Genomic DNA, 18,619 nt, shown 5'->3' on the forward strand with positions numbered 1-18,619 from the left:
CATCACCTAGAACACTAAATGCTAGCTACATAGTAAACACTAAGTACCAGTTAAATGCATGGATGGACAAACAGACAAGATTGGCACCTTCTTCTCGGTCAAGATTTCCAGAAGACATTCATGGCCTCATCTTACATGTGATCTCAAATGAGGCTGGCCAGGTCTGGCCTCATTATGGGACAGAAATAAAACATGAGTGAATTTTGAAGTCAAAGGGGGGTGTAAGCTGTGCACAGTGGGCCCAGGTGAAAACGCTTGGGCAGGCCTCCCTCCTGACAGCCCATCACCACCACCAGGAGGTAGTCAAGAAGCTAGAAGAGCAACCCTGCCTTGTTTTCCCTGTCTGTGCTGGGCCCAGTTCAGTGAGGCTGGACACACAGGAGGCAGATAACTCGGGTCTCTGCATCCTTCACTAACAAGGTTCTCCCACTTAGGGGATTTGGCACCTTCTTCAAGTATGCTGGTGGCTCCTCAGGTTGCCTGCCAGGAAGACATGATGCTTGGCCTGAGATGGAGAGGACAGTGGTGTTATCTGCAGAACCAGGAAGGGAGAAGCAGTCTTGGGCAGCCTGAACACTGCGTGGCGCAGTCTCCAAGGGAGTGGTGTTACTCATCCACCCGACAGCCAGGGCCTTCCTGCTGCGATGTCCCCAGTCCCAGGGCCGGGGGTCAGGCAGGAGCTTCCAGCTATGCCCAGACATCACCCCAAATTTATCTCTGAGTTACAGGCTCCTGTGAGCAGGTCACAGTGGAGCCACTTTTCCAGACGGGAAAGACCTACTTCTCACACTTCCTTCCCTCAACAGGTAGACCCCACAAAACTCCGCCAGGCTGTGCGCACAGTTCTTTTCAACCAGTTCGTGATCACTCTCCCTATGGCAGTCTTCTTCTTTCCCCTCCTCAAGTGGCGGGGAGACCCCTGCGGCCGAGAGCTGCCTACCTTCCACTTGTTCCTTCTGGAGCTGACCATCTTCACCCTGATTGAGGAAGTCTTCTTCTACTATTCACACCGGTGAGCAGGGGCTCTGCCTGAGCACAGCTCACCCCCATCCTACCTGTGGCTCTGCACTGAAGCTTCTGTTAGTGTGGGACCAACACCCTCTGATCTCAAGTCTCCCGCTAGTGGGTGGCAGGGAGACAAGTATTTTTCCCATAACTGACGGCTTCAAGCGACTGAGGAATGTCCAGCCAAGAAAGAGCTTTTCCATTTGTATGGGGGGTGGGCGGTCTCCCATTCATTGCCTTATTGAATCCTTTCTGGGCAGCACCCTTATTTCACAGCTAATTCGAATGTGAGAGAGACCAAGTAACCCATTCCCTGAGCACACAGCCTCAGGAGTGAGGTCAGACCTAGAGGAGTGCAATCAGTGTTTTCCACTTGACTCCACAGATGTCACCCCTAGTCCCTACCATTGACTTCTGATGGTAGGGAGGGAGAAAGGAGAAAGGAGAATTGGCAGATTATTAAGTACTAATTATTTTCCCAGGCTCCTTCACCACCCAACATTCTACAAGAGAATTCACAAGAAACATCACGAATGGACAGCCCCCATTGGGGTGACCTCTCTCTATGCCCACCCTATAGAGCATGTGGTGAGTACAGCCCTGGGATCTCCAGAGAAGAGTGGTGGTCCCAACCATCTTCCCTAAGGGCTCCTGCAGAGAATCAGGCCTCATAAGGCCTTTCTTCTTCCAATTAATTAGTTGCCATTTATTGTCAACCTGCCTTGTGCCAGACTATATTAGGAGCCTCACAAGCTGAATCCCTTAATTCGCCCAACAACCACTGTAATCCTGATTTTGCTGATGAGGAAGCTGGGACTCAAATAATTAATAACATGTTCCAAGGTACAAAGGTGAATGTCTCCAACAAAACAAGGTCCTGATACTTCCATCTTCTCCAGATCTGAGTCAAGCAAGTCTTCTCCTGGTACCACCTTGGGGCAAAGTGGACACCCACCTGGGTCCCCTCCCTCTCCTAGGCCTGCATCCAATCATCCTTCCTCTTCCAGGCCTCCAACATGCTGCCAGTGATCACAGGCCCCTTTGTGATGGGCTCCCATTTGTCCTCCATCACGGTGTGGTTTTCCTTGGCCCTCATCATCACCACCATCTCCCACTGTGGCTACCACCTACCCTTCCTGCCTTCGCCTGAATTCCATGACTACCACCATCTCAAGTAAGGCCCTCCTCCCCACAGGGGTCCTTGACCAACAACCACCAGCCACACTCTTCAAGCCTCTCAGCACACTGTGTGGGTGCTAGTGGGGAGAGAGGTTTGGAGGCGGGAAAATGACCATCTTGACCTTTTCCTTCTTTCTGACATTGGGCTCTTCTGTCGCTGGGAATTTAACCTTTTGAGTCTCTAATGTAGTTATGGACAGTCTTCAGAAAAATGTGTGTGTGCAGGAAAATCTTGCACGCATTTCCAGGGAAGTTGTGTTTTCTGAAAGCCCCCAGGATTTTTTCAAGTGTGGTCTCTGTACTTCCTAGAGTCACATGAAATGTTTGTTTAAAATGTGGGCTCTTGGGTTCCACTCCGTATCTCAAATCAAAATATTTGCAGGAGCACAGCCCAGAAACCTGCATTTTAACATGTGGCAAGAGGTTCTGAAGCAGGTGGCCCCTGGACCATATCTGAGCAAGCATAGTCCTGTCAGGTTCTTAAGCACATGCGCATCAGAATCACATGGTGAGGTTTCCAAGGGAAGACTCCAAGCTGGGTGTGGTGGCACATGCCTGTCATCCCAGTGATTCTGGAGGGGGAGGCAGGAGAACTGCAAGTTCAAGGCCAGCCTCAGCAACTTACCAAAATCCTATCTCAAAAAAGGGGGGCAGGGAGATGGGGATGCAGCTCCAGATTTTGTAGGTCTGGAGTGGCCCCTTATATATGCTCATAGGATCTCTCCAGGTTGTTCTGATGGATGTGGTCAGGATGGTGGTGATAGGTGTGGATAGGAGGCCAGCATGAAGGACAGAGAGATCCACAAATGGTCCTCCATCCAGCACTGCAGTACCCTCCTCTCCTCTAGGTTCAACCAATGCTATGGCGTATTGGGGGTGCTGGACCACCTCCATGGGACCGACACCATGTTTAAGCAGACCAAGGCCTATGAGAGGCACATCCTGCTGCTGGGCTTCACCCCACTCTCGGAGAGCATCCCCGACTCCCCAAAGAAGATGGAGTGAAAGGGCCCTTGCCAGTCCTATCCCAAGAGTGGGATTCCAAGACACCAAGGCCTCATGATTGCACCTAACAACTTGCCTCCTTCAGCCACACACTCTAATGATGGCACCATTAGGGCAGAGGAGAGGCTGGCTTCCTAGAAAAGCAGGGCCAAGGATAGGGCCAGGGCTTCCCCCAAACTTCTGTCCTTGTCCCTTCATGGGACCAGGAGTTAGCTTAAGGAAAAGGGGAAAAAAGGTTCCCCAGACTGGAGGCCAGTCAGAGGAGGAAACCACTTTAAGAGGGCTCTGGCCAGGCCCTCTGGTCCTCTGCTGTGGGATGGAGGAAGGTCATCCCCTTCCCACTGTCTTGTGGCCTAGGTAAGATGCAGAGAATGATGGAGAGGGAAGTAGGACTAAGGCAATTTGGGCCCCAGGGAGAGCTCTTTCTGGTGTCAAGGAGTGGGGGAATCAGATCTATCACTTTGCTTCTTCCTACCCTTTTGGGCTTTTCCATACCTTAGTCAGGCCAGGGCCAGTTGTCCCTGGCAAATAGTTACAGGTCTGATTTTCACATGCCATGTGCCAGTCCCCATTCCACCCACTCCCATCACACACACACACAGGTCCCATTTCAACTCTGCCTCACTACACATAAACACCCACAGGTGCTCCTCCCTGATCAACTGATAACAAGGAAGCACAGGCTACACCCAGAAGGATCAGGGTCACAACCCTTTGGGGATACCTGAGGAGTCCAGAAAAAAATGGCCAAAGGGCAAAACTCTTTTTCTCTGAAATGGTTAACCAGTTTTCTTAACAGGGATCATTTGACTGGGTTTTAGCAGATACGTTTTTCAAATGAAATCTAACCAGGACCCTTTTTATCTGAAACAAAGCCACAGGGCTATCTGGGTTTGAAACAATCACCTCCCTTACCTCCCCTTAGGAGCAACATGCTCTTGAACCTTGTAGCTCCCAAAAATTCAGACTAGTCTTTGAAAGGCCACCATTACTACTATTATCATTTACCCCCACCCTACTGGGGATTGAACCCAGGGGTGCTCTACCACTAAGCTACATCCCCAGCCCCTTTTATTTTTCTATTTTGAAAATAGAAAATATTGCCCAGACTGACCTTGACCTGGTGAGACTCTTACCATCAACCTAGAGTCGCTGAGATTATAGAGGCAAGTGCCACCACATCTAGTTCATTTACTAAATTCTTGTATGTGTACTTGTGCCTATTACTGACTTTCAGTTCTTTTGGGCCAAGAAAACCACCTACTGTGACCAGGTGAGATGGTGCACACAGCTGTAATCATGTGACCAAGGCAGGAGGATCACCAGTTCAAAGCCAGCCTGGACAACTTAGCATGACCCTGCCTCAAAAAAGTACAAGGGCTGGGGACAGAGCTCAGTGGTAAAGGTACCTCTGGGTTCAATCCTTAGTACCAGGAAAAAGTGTGTGTGTGTGTGTGTGTGTGTGTATATGTATATGTATATATATATGTGTATATATATATATATATATATATATATATATATATGGAAAATAACCTATTGTGGTTTTACAAAAACCTTAACATAGCTGGTACAGACCTGTAGACCCAGCTACCTGGGAGCTGAGGCAGGAGGGGCCAGTCTCTTTGCAACAGTGAGCCCCCATCTCTTTGGAGACAAGGAAGATCACACAGGGCCAAGCCTCCAAGCAAGACTACCCCAAACTACTTCCTCCTGAGCACCAGAACCGCAGAGGACTTGCCCAGTAGGCCAAGTCAACACTCAGCAGGCAGCACCTTCCCTGGCCTTCCAAGCCCCCCTGCCCTCTCTGGCCTTGATGGGCCCAGTCCTGTCTAGTGTATCCAACTGTTAAGTTCTCCCAGCTGCTGGCCTGCACCCACCTACAAGCAAGCATCTGGAAACAAGTCCCTTAGTACACTTGAGAGGATGGGGGATGAGGAGACTATATGAGAATTGCTTTAGATTTCAAGGTGCTGTACAAAAGGCATAGAGGGACAAGAGGCTGTTATTGTCCTGGCTGCCATTGTTTGGCACCTACACTTATCCTTTTCTCAAACAGAATGGCCCTGAGGTTGGTAAATAAGACTGGGGGAAAAAAGAAAAAAGCCTTAAAGTCCCAGCAGAAAATGTGAAGAAAAAGCATTTAAAATAAACCTGCTTCCATTTATTCCTGATACTTTGTTTTTTTTTTTTTCCTCCTATAAGACTTGTTCTAATGCTCATGATCATGACATTTGGGAGCTAAGACAGTGCAATCAGTAGCCTCTTTGATGACCATTCCTGACAGGAATGTGTGGAAGTGAGGATGAACTAATAATACATCTCCCTGTTCCCAAAGTACCAATCCACAGAACCCTGGCCACTTCTAAGCTTCCTTTGGCCAGTAGAGGTCCTGAAGTTAAGTGCCCATCAAAGACTAGTGGGGGGGAAAAAAAATCAACTCTAGAAGACCATTTGCTAGGGACTGCACCATGTATGGGAGACAGAAAATGGTCAGATGACCACGTGAGGCTATGACTCACTTTTTTCTCTGTAGAGTGGGGCTCACTGTTCCATCCCCGTCTCAGGGATCCCTGTACGACACAGGTTCCACAAGGTATGATTACTGAACCGTTATTTCTTCACTCACAAGAGTCTCTTCAGGGAGGAGCTGTACCAACACTCTACAAGGGACACTAACTTTTTCTTCTTGGCTATCTTTGATTACAAGACCAGGCCCAGGCAGCGGATGGAGCCCAAGTGCCACCAAGTAGGCTCCCACTCACATCTGGCAGTCTATGTCCCCCAACTCTCACTTAAGACATGGATTTAAAGCTGGTATTAAAAAAAAAAAAAAAAAGGCTCTAAAGACCATTGAGGAAGCCACCTCGATGCACTGGCAGCCCAATGGAGGCCCTGCCTTCAGCAGACTCCCCCAAAGTCCACTGATAATGCCCTTGCAGGTGCCACTCAGATGCAGCGCAAGTTTCCTCTGGCTCTGGGGAACCCTAACTGGGCTCTATCTCACACCCAATAGCAGCACCCCAGATGGGAGACAAGCCAGTATTTTGCCTTTTCAAATTTTTATTTTTATACATTTTTTTTGTATTAAAAAGAAAAGCATAATTACCACAAATTACAAAGGACTAAAGCAGGACTAGAATAATGAATGAATCACTTCAGCCTGGAAAGCAGATACTCTCAATAATATTAATGTTATAATACAAGCTCATTCAAGTATTTTACATTTTTTTTTGTCCTTTTAAATGTGATATCCTAGCACATGGTAAAGATAATGTACTACGAGCGTAAGGTGGAACCTTCTTCGCAAAGCCAGATGACAAGTTTTCCTCTCCAGTGAGAATTGGGCTGTAAGTTCTTATGTTCTCTGCCTCTGCCATCAACATGGCTGAAGGAGAGGGTGGGGCTGGGGAGAATCCAGGAACCCTTCCACACAAGAGGTACTTTGAGGTTCCCATTTGGGAGGGTGCCAGATGATCCAGACCACTCTACCCAGGCTTTTGGCAAAACACCCCTAGCTCTCCCAAAGGCTAGTCTTCTTGCTTCCTCCACCCTACTTCCAGAGCCTCCTGAGCAGCTTACTTTCTTTTGTAAATCAATCATCAGAAAAGGGGGGGGAAAAGAGCTACAATGAAACAAAAACATTTAACTTTGACATGGGGGCTCAGTGCCTCTTGCCGTCGTTCTGAGCCCTAGGGGTCCAGGCTGAGGCAGGACTGGGTAGCCTTCTCTACTGATAGTGCATGTGTCTCAGGTTCTGGAGAGGGCACAAGAAAAACCTGTCCCTCATCAGGGCTTAGGCACACACAGACCTTCTGTTTGACACCTACAGGTCATTGTGGCGTGGACCAACCTTAGAAGGGCAGAGAATAAACAGGGGGTTGGGGCAGGCTGTTGCTTTGTGTCTCAGGTCTTAAGATTCCCATGGGAAGGTGGTAGATGTGAAGTGGCTAGTCCTGATGGCCCCTGCCACTCATACTTGTCACAGATAAATCGGTCCTAAATTCAAGTGTCTTCAGAAAGTGAAGATGTAAACTACTCTTTGCAACATTAACTCCTAACATGTTACAAAAAAAAAAAAAAAAAGAAAGAAAATATTAAAGAAAATAGCCCCTCACCCCTCCTCAGCCTATGTTGAGATGAAGTTCTCACTTACTCACCCCAAAGGTGCTTCCTCCTTCAGGGATATCTGAGAGGATCAGGGAGAGGATGGCAGCCCCTGGCCTGGGAGTAACTAGACGAGAGCAGCCTTTTCCCACCTCCAAGGCTTCCTTGTGTCCCCAAACCCAGCAAGGGTCAAACACTGAGGTTTTTGTGGTGCTGGATACAATACAGGGCTGAGTGACCCAAAGGAAAAAAAGGGGGAAAGGGAGGGAGAAGGAGGTCCAGGAGTCCAGTGTCCGGGACAATGTGGGGCAGGCACACCAGACTGGTTAGGGAGAGGCCTCAGATCCCATTGTCATAGCAGAGACCAGACATTCATCCTTGGTTCAAGACGACTGGGTCACAGGAAGTGAGATGGGCTTCCCACATACTAAGCACTGGGATGACAAAGGTGAGGGGGCACACAAACTAAAAGCAATGAGGTACCCAAAGACAGAGGGCAAGTGAGCCCCTGTCAGCCTGGGATACTGTCTCCTATTCCCAACCTTTGGGCCAACAGAGAAACCTGTTGAAAAGGAGGGCCAAAGAAGTTTCAGTAATTGAGCAACAAGACTGCAAACTTCTCCGTGTTGCCCAGTTCCCATTGGGGGTGAACATGCAGTCATGCCCATACTTGACACACATCCCAGTCTGTGCGGGTCAGTTGGTCACCCTCCCTAGCTTCTGACGACAGTAGACTCCAGCCATTCCATTGTCATTCACAGCCCAACTCAAGCAGTCAGTGGCTGGAGAAGAGAAGTTAGGTATACTCTATGTCCACATATACCTTCCTGCCACAGGGCTTCACCAACTGGCAGGATTCCCCCCAGCCCCCAATTCCTCCTCATCCCTCGTTCCCAGGCGGGGTCTCGTTCCCAGTTGGGGTTGATCAGAGAGAGGGTGGGCAGAGATGGCTTGCAGAGGGGGGGGATGCAAGATGGGGAGACCCCACCAGACCCTCGGAAAAGAACGGCACCTTTCTCCACCTTTCACGAGACAAAGCTTCCTTGAGGTCTCGGTGATCTTTCAGGACAATGTGAGAAACATATCCAAGCCTCAGCTACCAGGTGTTCCCCTTTCCCCTCTGGCATGGGGAAGACGCTCGGGCTGAGGACAAGTGTGTTCCAGATCCAGGCCAACTCTGTTTTCCAACAGTTTGAAGCAAACTTGGCCTTGGGATTCCAAGGGTAGGATGAAGGGTGTCACGGCAGGACGGGGCCTGGCGTGAGGCAACAGCAAGCAGAGCAAGGACACGAAAGTGGCAGCAGTGTACAGACACAGGACGTCAGCTTCAACGATGCAACAGCAGGGATATTTTGGGCACGGCTCTGACAGCCGCCCCCAACTCTCTTGCCTCCAGGTGGGAGGCACTGTACATGCAACTCAGTCCAGAGAAAGATCCAGCCAGTCCAAGCCCAGGCACATCCAGAGAAGGTGGGAGCTCTTCAGGTTGACTCCACCGAGGAAAACAGGCATTTGGGTATTATTTCAGATTCCCGCTCCACAATAAGGCAACTTTTAAAAAAATATTATTTCCAAGAACAAAACAAAAAAAATTCCAAGGAGAGGGGAAAGACATCACTTTCTATGGATTAGGTGGGGGTTTTCTGATTTTTTTTCTTTTTTTTTTTTTTTTTCTGGTCTATTTTGTCTTTTTTTTTTTTTTTCTTTTTTCCGTTTTTCCAAGGATGGAAAGGTCAGAGAAAAATAAAATAAATCATCTTTCAATAGTCTTTTCTGGTATGAGCAGCGTCTCTCTGGGCTGGGGAGTAAGGGGTGTGGGGAAAGGGGAGTGGGAGAGGCTGAAACCTCCCCCAACCCCCACTTTTAGATCCTTTGGTTTCCTTCTCCCAGAAGATGGCAGAAGGGCATGGTAGGGACAGCAGGGAGAGAACACGGTGATGGCAAACCCCACATAGTCAGGGGCTAGTGCTCCTGGGGCCCAGGCGCTGTCAGAGCCTTCCACGGGACAGTGCTGGGCAACAGGGCCCACAGGGCCTTCTGGTGGGCTGCATAGTTGGCTTGGGGGGGAGCAAGAGGAGGCTGTGGGTGGGGACCAGGGTTGCGGCATATCAGCCAAGGGCAGGGCTGAAGAGTGATTTTGGTAATCCAGACAAACTATCAATAATTTAAAACTTGATATATATATATATATATGTATATATATATAAAAAAATCTCCCCCCTTTCCCTCCCCCCTTAGAAGAAGCTGGGATGGAAGAGTCATGGAGAGAGGAGAAGGGAGTTACGTGGAGGCTCTGCCCAGGGTACCTCTAATAGCCCAAATGGTGTACACACTGCTACTCAGCACAGAGGCCTGCTCTATTAATTCCAGGCCAGTCCCTTCTTTGTCCCCTCTCCTGGGACTGGGCACCCCCATGGACCCTCGACCACCCCACCCCTTCCCCACTCTAAACCCCAGGGCTAAAGGGCTTTTCACTTTCCCAAAGTCTGTGTATCCGAGTGCTGGCTTGTCCATTTGGCATCTTCCCGGATGGGCTGGCCAGTAGGTGGTGTAGGGGGTTGGTTGATCATGGTGGCAGGCCTGCTGGAAGACTGGGAGGGGCACCGCTTCCTGCCCTCACCGCTGCCACCTCCTGCTACCACTGGGTGTCGCTTGTGGTTGCCTTCCTCACCCATGGGGGGCTGCAACAGAGCAGAAAGTCACAGGTAATTAGGGAATTACTATCCACTTCTTACCAGGGCTGCCTAGAGATCTACCTCCAAATGTAGACAATGGATTTGACCTTAAAAATGAATACCAGATATTAAGCATTTCTCTATGACATAGACTATGCTATTTAATGCATATTCTCCTGTGGGGCTCTCATCTTTCTTTGATGATCTGATTTTACATGTGTGGAAAATGAGACACAGGAAAGTAATTTACCCAGGATCCCATAGCTGTTTAAATGGAAAACACAAAATCTAGGTCCATCTCTCCCAAAGACCAGACTTTCATCCACATCCATATTGCTTGGGATCTGCTGAAGGATGATGTATGGAATGTGGCATGCAGTATACTAGATGCCTCAGCTCAGAAGGCCTAGATGCTTCTGGAGGACACCTCACTCCCTTCCAGGCACCTCCACGGGCCACTGAATGAAATGTCAAGATTATAAATCACCATAACAAAGATCCTGTGACCTTAAGAACATTATCTTCCCTCTCGGGTACCAAAATTAAACCTCTGTTCCACCTACGAGGTTACCAATCAATTATATAAGGACTCGCTGCAATTGTACACCCCTCCCCCCAAGGATAGAATATATTAGGAGGCTTGGGAAATATTTTTCTATACCCCTGGATAGTCACAATCCTCAGTGTACCCATCTGTGGGTATGTGATAATAATAAGCCCTTCCTACTTCACCACTAAAGTGTCCAATGAGGTCAACAAGAATCATCTAGCATAGTACTTGAGAATAACCACTCAGTGGCAGTTTTATTTATTTATTTGCTTTTTTGTGCTAGGGATAGAACACATCCCTATTTTGTATTTTATTTAGAGACAGGGTCTCACTGAGTTGCTTAGTACCTCACCATTGCTAAGGCTGGCTTTGAATTCACATGCACCACTGTGCCCGGCTCAGTGGCAGTTTTAAAATAATAAATGTGAGGGCTATTATTACCATTTACTTATTACCTGACTTTTTGCTAAAAGGTTTGATGTGACTAAGATGATTACCAGTTGTGCAGTGGTGCATGTTTGTAATCCCAGGGACTGGAAGGCTGAGGCAGGAGGATCACAAGTTAAAGCCAGCCTCAGCAACCCAGTGAGGACTTAAGCAAACTGGCCAGACCCTGTCTCTAAATAAAAAATATGAAAAAGGATAGGGATATGATTCAGTGGCTAAGTGCCCCTGGGTTCAATTCAGGGTACAAAAAACAAAACAAAAAAAACCACCAGAAATTTTTACTACATTATGGACTTATTTGGTTAAAGATCTTTTTATGTCCTTTTCTTTTTTGGTGCTGGGTCCTTGCACATGTTAAGCACACACATTACCACTGAGCTACACCCCAGCCACTATAAACTCTTTGAAGCAGAGTCTTTCACTCATTTCCGGAGTCCCTGAAGCTCCTAGCACAGAGACATTTGCTGAATCAGTTAAACAAGTAATTCCAGCCATGGCAGTAAACTCACCACTAGATGTCACTGTAGAGACATCACTCCAGAAGATGGAGGAGAACTGGACATTTTATTGACTTATTTTGATATTGGGGATTGAATCCAGGGAGCTCTACAACTGAGCTACGCCCCCACCTTCTTTCAAAATTCTTTAATTTGGAGGAGGCAGGGTCTCACTAAGCCACCCAGGCTGGCCTTGAATTTGCAATCCTCCCGCCTCAGCTTCCTGCGTCTCTGGGACTATAGGCATGCGTTACTATGCTAGATATTAATTTATAAACTTCTGGAGTTAAATACATTTATTGTAGCTAGCTAATCAAGATAAAAATTAGTGGGAAACTTGGCACGGCAGCAGGGAGGGCTGTTAGATACAAGGGAGAGAGTATCATGACAGCCCAGCAACACAGACTCAGAAAAGAAATCTGTGGCAAATGCCACTGTAACTTGCAGATGCTGTCTATCCTCACCCTCCCTTTCATAGATGAAGAAACTAAGAAGGAAACCCAAACTGGGAGAGGAAGGAAGGCCAGGGAAAGTGTCCTTGGGGCTAGTGGCACTGTAGGGACCAGAATCCAGGTATCTTGATTCCTGAACACTAGGATCAGAGGGGAGACTTTTGCTTACATCTACTCGGAAGTCTTCTAGACGTCGAAATTTGCCGAGGTATTCTTGCAGTTTGGGGTCAATGTCCAAATTTTTGGCTTTGGAATATTTCAAGAAGGCCCAGAACTTCTCCAGCCCATAGAGTTGACCTGTAGAGAAAGGGAGAAAGAGAGGGGTAGAAAGGGCTTGGACCGCTGGGGAGAATGTAGAGACAAAGGGCACATACATTGAGAGGTGCGTGTGAAGCCCAGGTGGAACTAGGGAAGACAGGAAGAAAGCCTAGGTGACCAGGGTGCACAGAAATTCAACTCTGCCTCTTACCAGCTTCATAGTCCTTCACGGTTTCCTCCTGAAAATCCTTGAATATATCCAACCGGAACTTCTTTTCTAGGCCATAACTGTAGTATCGAAAAAGGCACTCTAAACCATATCTGTGGGAGGACAAGTCAGTGAACTCAGGGCACAGTGTCCTCATCCGTAAGAGGGGGAAATGTGCCTGCATAGCAGAGGAACTATGAAACAGTTTAAAAAATGTGTTTTTCCTGTACTGAAAAAATGGCAAATACGCTTTATGAAGGCTGACATTTAGTGACAGTCTAAGTGGGTCCAGTATTAAATGTTCGCACCTTGTGGGGAGTCAGGAAACTCTCTGTATCCCTCAATGCCCACATCCATTTGTTCCCACCTATTCTTTTACAGAATTTCTGCCTGTTCCTGTTTTTGAGAAATTTTACTTCTGGAAACACATGCCAAGGAAATGGCCCAAAGTCAGACTTAAGATTTTACAAAAGTATTTAACTGTTTGTATCAATATTATTAAACAAAATGTACATGTCTAGGAATACAGAAACATTAAGAAAAAATCATGGTAAATCCCTAATGAGATATAAGTTGTCAAAAATTAAAAGTACAAATGTACATCAAGTAAAAAGGACATTTTTCAAAGGACATGAATAGAATGACCCCATTTTTATAGATAAATATGTAAACTAGTACATCTACACATGCATGCAAAAGTCTGAAAGAGCACAAAGTTAAAAATATTAATATTGGTTGTCTATGGGAATTGGATTTTCAAGTGATCTTTTTCTTTAAAAAAAAAATTTTTAGTTGTCAATGATACGTGGTGCTGAGAATAGAACTCTAGTGCCTTACACATGCTAGTGAAGCTACACTGAGCTATAACCCCAGCCCTCAAGTGATTTTTCTTATCTGTATTTTCTTTCTATAAAAGGTATTTAACAACTTCTTTGAGAAGGAAAAGTTATATATTTTAACATGGAAAAATGCTCATGCTTATAAATGCTAAAAATAAGTTAAGAAAAATACATTCACAGGACTTGTTTCTTTTTGAGGTACTTGGGGGGTTGAACACAGGGGTATTCTACTACTCATTGAGCTATATCCCCAGCCCTTTCTTCAACTTTTTTTTGGAGACAGTCTCACTAAATTGCCCAGATGGGACTCAAACTTGTGGTCCTCCTGTCTCAGCCTCCTGGGTAGCTAGGATTACTGGTGCCCAACTCACAGGATGATCTAGACGACAGCACATTAATACTTGTTGTCTCTGGACCAAAGGATGTTTCTCCTACTTCCTCAAACATTCAAATTGCTTACACAGAGAATGTTTTACTTTGGAAATCAGAGGAGGAGGAAACGAATAAAAGAGATTTTCTAAAAGCAAAGTGTTATAAGCAACCTATATTATCTATTAATAGGATATGAGCTAAACAAAACAAGACCAGTTATAATAAAAAATGTATTTATGTTCAGTTATAAAATGATCCTCCAAGATAACGCACTAAATAAAGAAAAAAGGGCAATGTGTGCTAGACATAAGGGTGGTAAGGGTGGTGCACGTCTATAACCCCAGTGATTCAGGAGAATCACAAATTTGATGCCAACTGGGGCAACTCAACAAGACAGAGCACTTGCTTATTAGCATGTCTGAGGCCCTAAATTCAATTCCCAGCATGCAGGAAGAAAAAGGTCCCAAAAAAATACCATATAAAATGTAGGTCATCTCTGGTATAGACTGAGAGCGGATGGTGGTGTGGCAGAGGAAACAGAGAACTACTTGCTTACACAGGTGTAAACTATTTTTAGAAAGGACCTATAAACATTGTAACAATACAGGTTACCTGTGAGAAAAAAAAAACTAGATGGCAGGAGCCAGGGATAAGAAGTCTTTTTTACTACAAAATAAAAACTCTTGAGAAATTTGAACCATGTGAATATATTTCCCATTTAAAGTGACAGGCACACATGCAAAAGATTTCCAACCACAGTTCTGAAAGCAGAGTCACTGGGGACCCCTTATTAGCCCTCAAGCACCAGCCAGAACCCCCAGGCCAACCTCACTTACCTGTAGCCTTCTTTGGCATCCTCCAGAGCCAGCTGCTTGAACTCTTCATACATCTTTTTGTTGAAGTGATCTCGGAGGAAGAAGGACCAGAAGCGGAAGAGAGTGTTCATCTCCTGAGACTGGCCAATGCCCAAGCGCTTCCGCTCTACAGGGGGGAAAAAAGGAAAGGCATGTGTCAGGGTCAGGCTGTCCTTGCTTAGGATGCTGGGATTTAAGAACAAGTCCTTACTCCTATGCCTCCCAATTCCCTTACCCATCATCTGCCACTTCAGTCATTCAGTAAATGTTTACTAAGCATTTACTACTCTCTCTGAGTCCCTGCTGCCGGGTACTGGGCTGAGGCCATTCTGAAGCAGGTGGCACCAGCTTCTGGATCAGGCCCTCATTCCAGTCCTTCATTTCAACCTGTCCCTTTCAAGCGCAGGTACAACAAGGCAAAGCATGAACAAATACTTTTTTGAGAATTCTAACAGATTACATTCTGCTCATTACCAATATTAACAAGTACAAACCGGAAACATCAAAAAAAAAAAAAAAAAAATGCATAACACCAAAAGCTCATGCAACAAAATAAATAGATGAAAATAGGTAAAGTAGATAACATATGAATGAAAAGCTTTTATGCATTAACAAAGTAGAAAGATGATGCACACAATGTAACAAAATATTTGAAAATCATGTATCTGACAAAGGATCTGTATCTAGAATATAAAGAATTCCTATAACTTAGTGGTTAAGACAAATAATCCTGCTAAAGAGAGATGTGAACAGATATTTCTCCACAGAAGATACACAAATAGCCAATAAGCACACACAAAAATGTTCAACATCATTAGCGATCAGGGAAATGCAAATTAAAACCATAAGGAAATACCACTTCACACCCTAGAGGTTGGATAAAATAAAAAACAGATAATAACAAGTCTTGGGAGGATGCAGAGGAATCAGAACCCTCACATCCTAATGTTAGGAAAGTAAAATAGTCCTGCCACTACAGTAAACAGTCTTAGGATATATTAAAAGTTACTAGTTTATACACTTTAAATAAATGAATTGCATGGTATGTGAATTATATCTCAATGAAATTGCTATTACATTTACATAAATGCACAATTAAGGACAAATAAGGCAGATGAACCAAGAATTTAGTAGCAAAGTTTTACATCTTTACAGCCAATCTATCAGAACACCTATAAGGAAAGGGCATCTCTGTGACAAAAGGGAACACCCAAGAGCATTTGTCAAAGCTCTCTCTTCATGCTAATTTCTAGAGAAGTGCCAGAAAAATTTTTAATGTAAACCGCTTGAGAGTAAATATTTTAGGCCTTGCAGGAAACATGAATGTATCACAAATTTGTTTTCTTCATAACTCCATAAACATAATAACTGTTCTTAGCTCCAGATCACTCGCTGGACTTGGCCCACAAGTCATCACTTGGAATCCCTATTCTAGAGAATATATCCCACCTCCTGCATACCCTTTTGTGATGAACAGTGGGTCATACTGGACAATGTCTGAGTCATTGACAGAAAGAGCTTTTCTGTAGCAATGAAGGAAGAACACGAATTGAAATACTCTATAAGTGCTGCTTTCCCCTAGCTTCCTGAAGTTCCAAATTATCTGGCCTGCATCTAACTTCAGCCCTTGCTGAAATGATGCCCTATTATTTCTGGTTCTAAGATCAGAGAAATGGTCACCTGTTCCTTCTGACCTCCAGTCCATATCCTCGGGGTCTAAGTAACAAACTCAGAAGCTCTGCCCTCTCCCCCTGGACTTCTTACCGTTAAGGCAGCGCCTACGATACTTGTGGTAGACGTGTTGTGTGAAACCATTTTCCTTGAGCAGCTCGTGGGAAGGATGCTGGAACTTGGGCAGTGACTGAGGGGTACAGCCATAGCTGCCAACTGCAGGTGTTCCTTCTGAGGGGCTGGAGCTATAGAGGCCATAAGATGTTACAGGTCACTGGGATCCCCACAGAAGCCCGTTGTTCTTCTGATCCCCTCTATCATCCAAGATCCAGCTTCTTGCACTGTGCTGGGCTCTAACTTACACACGTGGTCTGATGTACTGTGAGTCAACTCTTGGAGCCAGAGTTTTAAGAGGAGGTACACTAAGGATCACAGAAACTGGGAGACTCATCTAGAGCCAAAGAGCTATTTAACCGTTGAGATCTGTCTGATGCCAAAATCTTTTTTTGTTTTGTTTGTTTGTTTGGTATTGGGGATTAAACTCGGGGGAACTTGGCCACTAAGCTGCATTCCCATCCCTATTTTGTATTTTACTTATTTAGAGACAGGATCTCACTGAATTACTTAGCTCCTGGCTCTTGCTGACTGAAGCTGGCTTTGAACTCGCAATCTCCTGCCTCAGCTTCCCAAATTGCTGGGATTACAGGCGTATGCCACCTGCTGGCTCAAAATCTGAGCTTTTAATATTTATTTACCTAATTTGTAACATTTAACTTTCCTTAATGAGTCATCATGGGTTGATCTCTATTTTTCCCAAAAGTTTGCCTATTTTCAGTCTGTGCCATCTGTGCAGGAAACCATGCACAAATCTGGGGCCCTCAAATCTTGCTTCAAAACACAAGGAACAAACACTGGGGCCATTTTAAGGAAAATAAAAAGGATCTTGGACCCTACCCTGAGAAGTTCAGTCAGTAGAGCTAGGGCAGGGCCAAGGAATCTTGTTTCTGTTTTCTTTTTTTTTCTGATGGTGCTGGGGATTGAACCCAGGGCCTTGGGCATGTGAGGCCGTATCTCCAGCCCTTGTTTTTGTTTTTTTTTTTTGGTGGTGCTAGGGATCCAACCCAAAGCCTTAGCCATGCTAAGCATGGGCTCTACTGCTTAGCAACATCCCCAACCCCAAAATTTTTATTCAATGACTTGGCCATTCTCTTTCAGGTTAGGTAGCAGATACCCAGGTTTTTAAATCAATTCTGAAATATTCTATCAAATCTATCAAAATCAGGTCTCCAGGTGGCTCTGATATCACCTCTTTAGAAAGAGGCATTCCCTACCCAGATCCTGGGCTAAGGAGCCATATTTCTGGTTGTTTGAATTTAGATTGGGGGAGGGGGTGTAGTGGGGGGAAGATTGGGGATCCCTTTAGTTTTTAGATCAATCTGGGTCTAGTGGATTTCAAGACTCTCTCATCCATCCCTAGGCAACCAGATCTCTCTCTCCCATGGCCCCCAATACCTGATGGAAGCAGTTCGGGGTCTGTGCTCTCGGGAATCCATCACCCAGCCCACGTGGCTCTCCAAGGGTGGGTTTGAGCTGTGCCTTGTCTTCCTTTTTCGAGGCATCTGTAAAGGTGAATCCAGAATTTGCTATTTGTACTCCTACAATTTTGAGGAGCATCAAGGAGTAAGATTATAGGAGTAAGATGTTCTATATGTCTTATTCCTCACATTTTACAAAAGCATTTTAGTATCCATTCTCCCACATAATGGTCAAAGCTGTAGCTAAGCAACTGATCCATCTGTTTCACAGAAATGGCAGCTTGGGAGTGAGGAATCTGCTTAAGGACTCATACCTAGTCAGTCCTCTCTGGGTCTCTTTAGGCCACCATTCCCACACCCAGTCTATTTTGCAGATATGGGGGTGAGTCCTTCAGGTTAAGGATATGAAGAATAGCGGGGATCTGGTCCTTTCTTGGTGCAGACAAGGCAAGGGAGAGAAGCAAAGCACTGGAAGGTGATCAAGTGGGCCCACTTAGCCCAGCAGGCGCACCTCACCTTGGCATCTAGCGTCCGTCCTTCTTTCACCACTGGGTAAAACCGTGACGTCTGACTTGAGTCTTTGAGCTGTGGGGTCCGGGGTGTACGGGGGGTCCTGGCATTGCGATAGTTTGGCGACTCTGGGACAGTGGTTGGTAGAGAGCGGGCAATGGTAGAGGGCTCAGGAGCACCAAACAACTTGTTGGCCAGGGCATCAGTGGGAACTGCACAAGCAGAAAAGGGTCAACAAGAGGCAGAAGGCCCCCAACATGGGCGCTCAGACCCTCTCACCCATGCCAGGTCTCAAGGGCCTGGCCCCTTACCTTGCTGAAACCGGGGAGGCCCAGGAGGAACCTCCTGGTTGGGATCCACAGGGGGTTCAGGGGTCAGTGTGTCAAACTGCTCCCGGCTGATCATGTTGACTTTCTTAAAGTTCTCGACTTCTTGCTGCAGAGGATGTGAGGTGG

The 18,619-nt window shown here is 46.1% G+C and overlaps 2 protein-coding genes across 12 annotated transcripts in view; one reads left to right on the forward strand and one right to left on the reverse strand.

Annotated features, from left to right (window-relative positions):
* Faxdc2 (fatty acid hydroxylase domain containing 2) overlaps positions 1–5,847 on the forward strand; it is a 31,684-nt gene extending 25,837 nt beyond the window's left edge. For 2 of the 4 annotated variants that reach the window (XM_015492688.2, XM_015492689.2), the window contains 4 exons: positions 807–1,012; positions 1,488–1,593; positions 2,013–2,179; positions 3,033–3,408. In XM_015492688.2, the coding sequence (XP_015348174.1) occupies positions 807–1,012; positions 1,488–1,593; positions 2,013–2,179; positions 3,033–3,189 (636 nt within the window). In that variant the 3' untranslated portion in view covers positions 3,190–3,408. Of the gene's footprint in view, positions 1–806; positions 1,013–1,487; positions 1,594–2,012; positions 2,180–3,032; positions 3,409–4,756; positions 5,364–5,725 lie in introns of those variants that run through there. The other 2 variants (XM_015492690.2, XM_048782894.1) reach the window with 2 other exon arrangements.
* A 3,123-nt stretch (positions 5,848–8,970) lies between these two features.
* Larp1 (La ribonucleoprotein 1, translational regulator) overlaps positions 8,971–18,619 on the reverse strand; it is a 78,547-nt gene continuing 68,898 nt past the window's right edge. For all 8 annotated transcript variants that reach the window (XM_048782872.1, XM_048782862.1, XM_048782856.1 and 5 more), the window contains exons 12-19: positions 18,476–18,599; positions 18,171–18,376; positions 17,632–17,738; positions 16,213–16,364; positions 14,431–14,575; positions 12,387–12,496; positions 12,087–12,214; positions 8,971–9,977 (exon numbers count right to left, since the gene is read on the reverse strand). In XM_048782872.1, coding sequence (XP_048638829.1) covers positions 9,768–9,977; positions 12,087–12,214; positions 12,387–12,496; positions 14,431–14,575; positions 16,213–16,364; positions 17,632–17,738; positions 18,171–18,376; positions 18,476–18,599 — 1,182 coding nt within the window. In that variant the 3' untranslated portion in view covers positions 8,971–9,767. The remainder of the gene's footprint in view (positions 9,978–12,086; positions 12,215–12,386; positions 12,497–14,430; positions 14,576–16,212; positions 16,365–17,631; positions 17,739–18,170; positions 18,377–18,475; positions 18,600–18,619) is intronic.

The sequence above is a fragment of the Marmota marmota genome, unplaced genomic scaffold (genome assembly GCF_001458135.2).
Source record: "Marmota marmota marmota unplaced genomic scaffold, marMar, whole genome shotgun sequence".
Taxonomy (NCBI): Eukaryota; Metazoa; Chordata; class Mammalia; order Rodentia; family Sciuridae; genus Marmota; species Marmota marmota.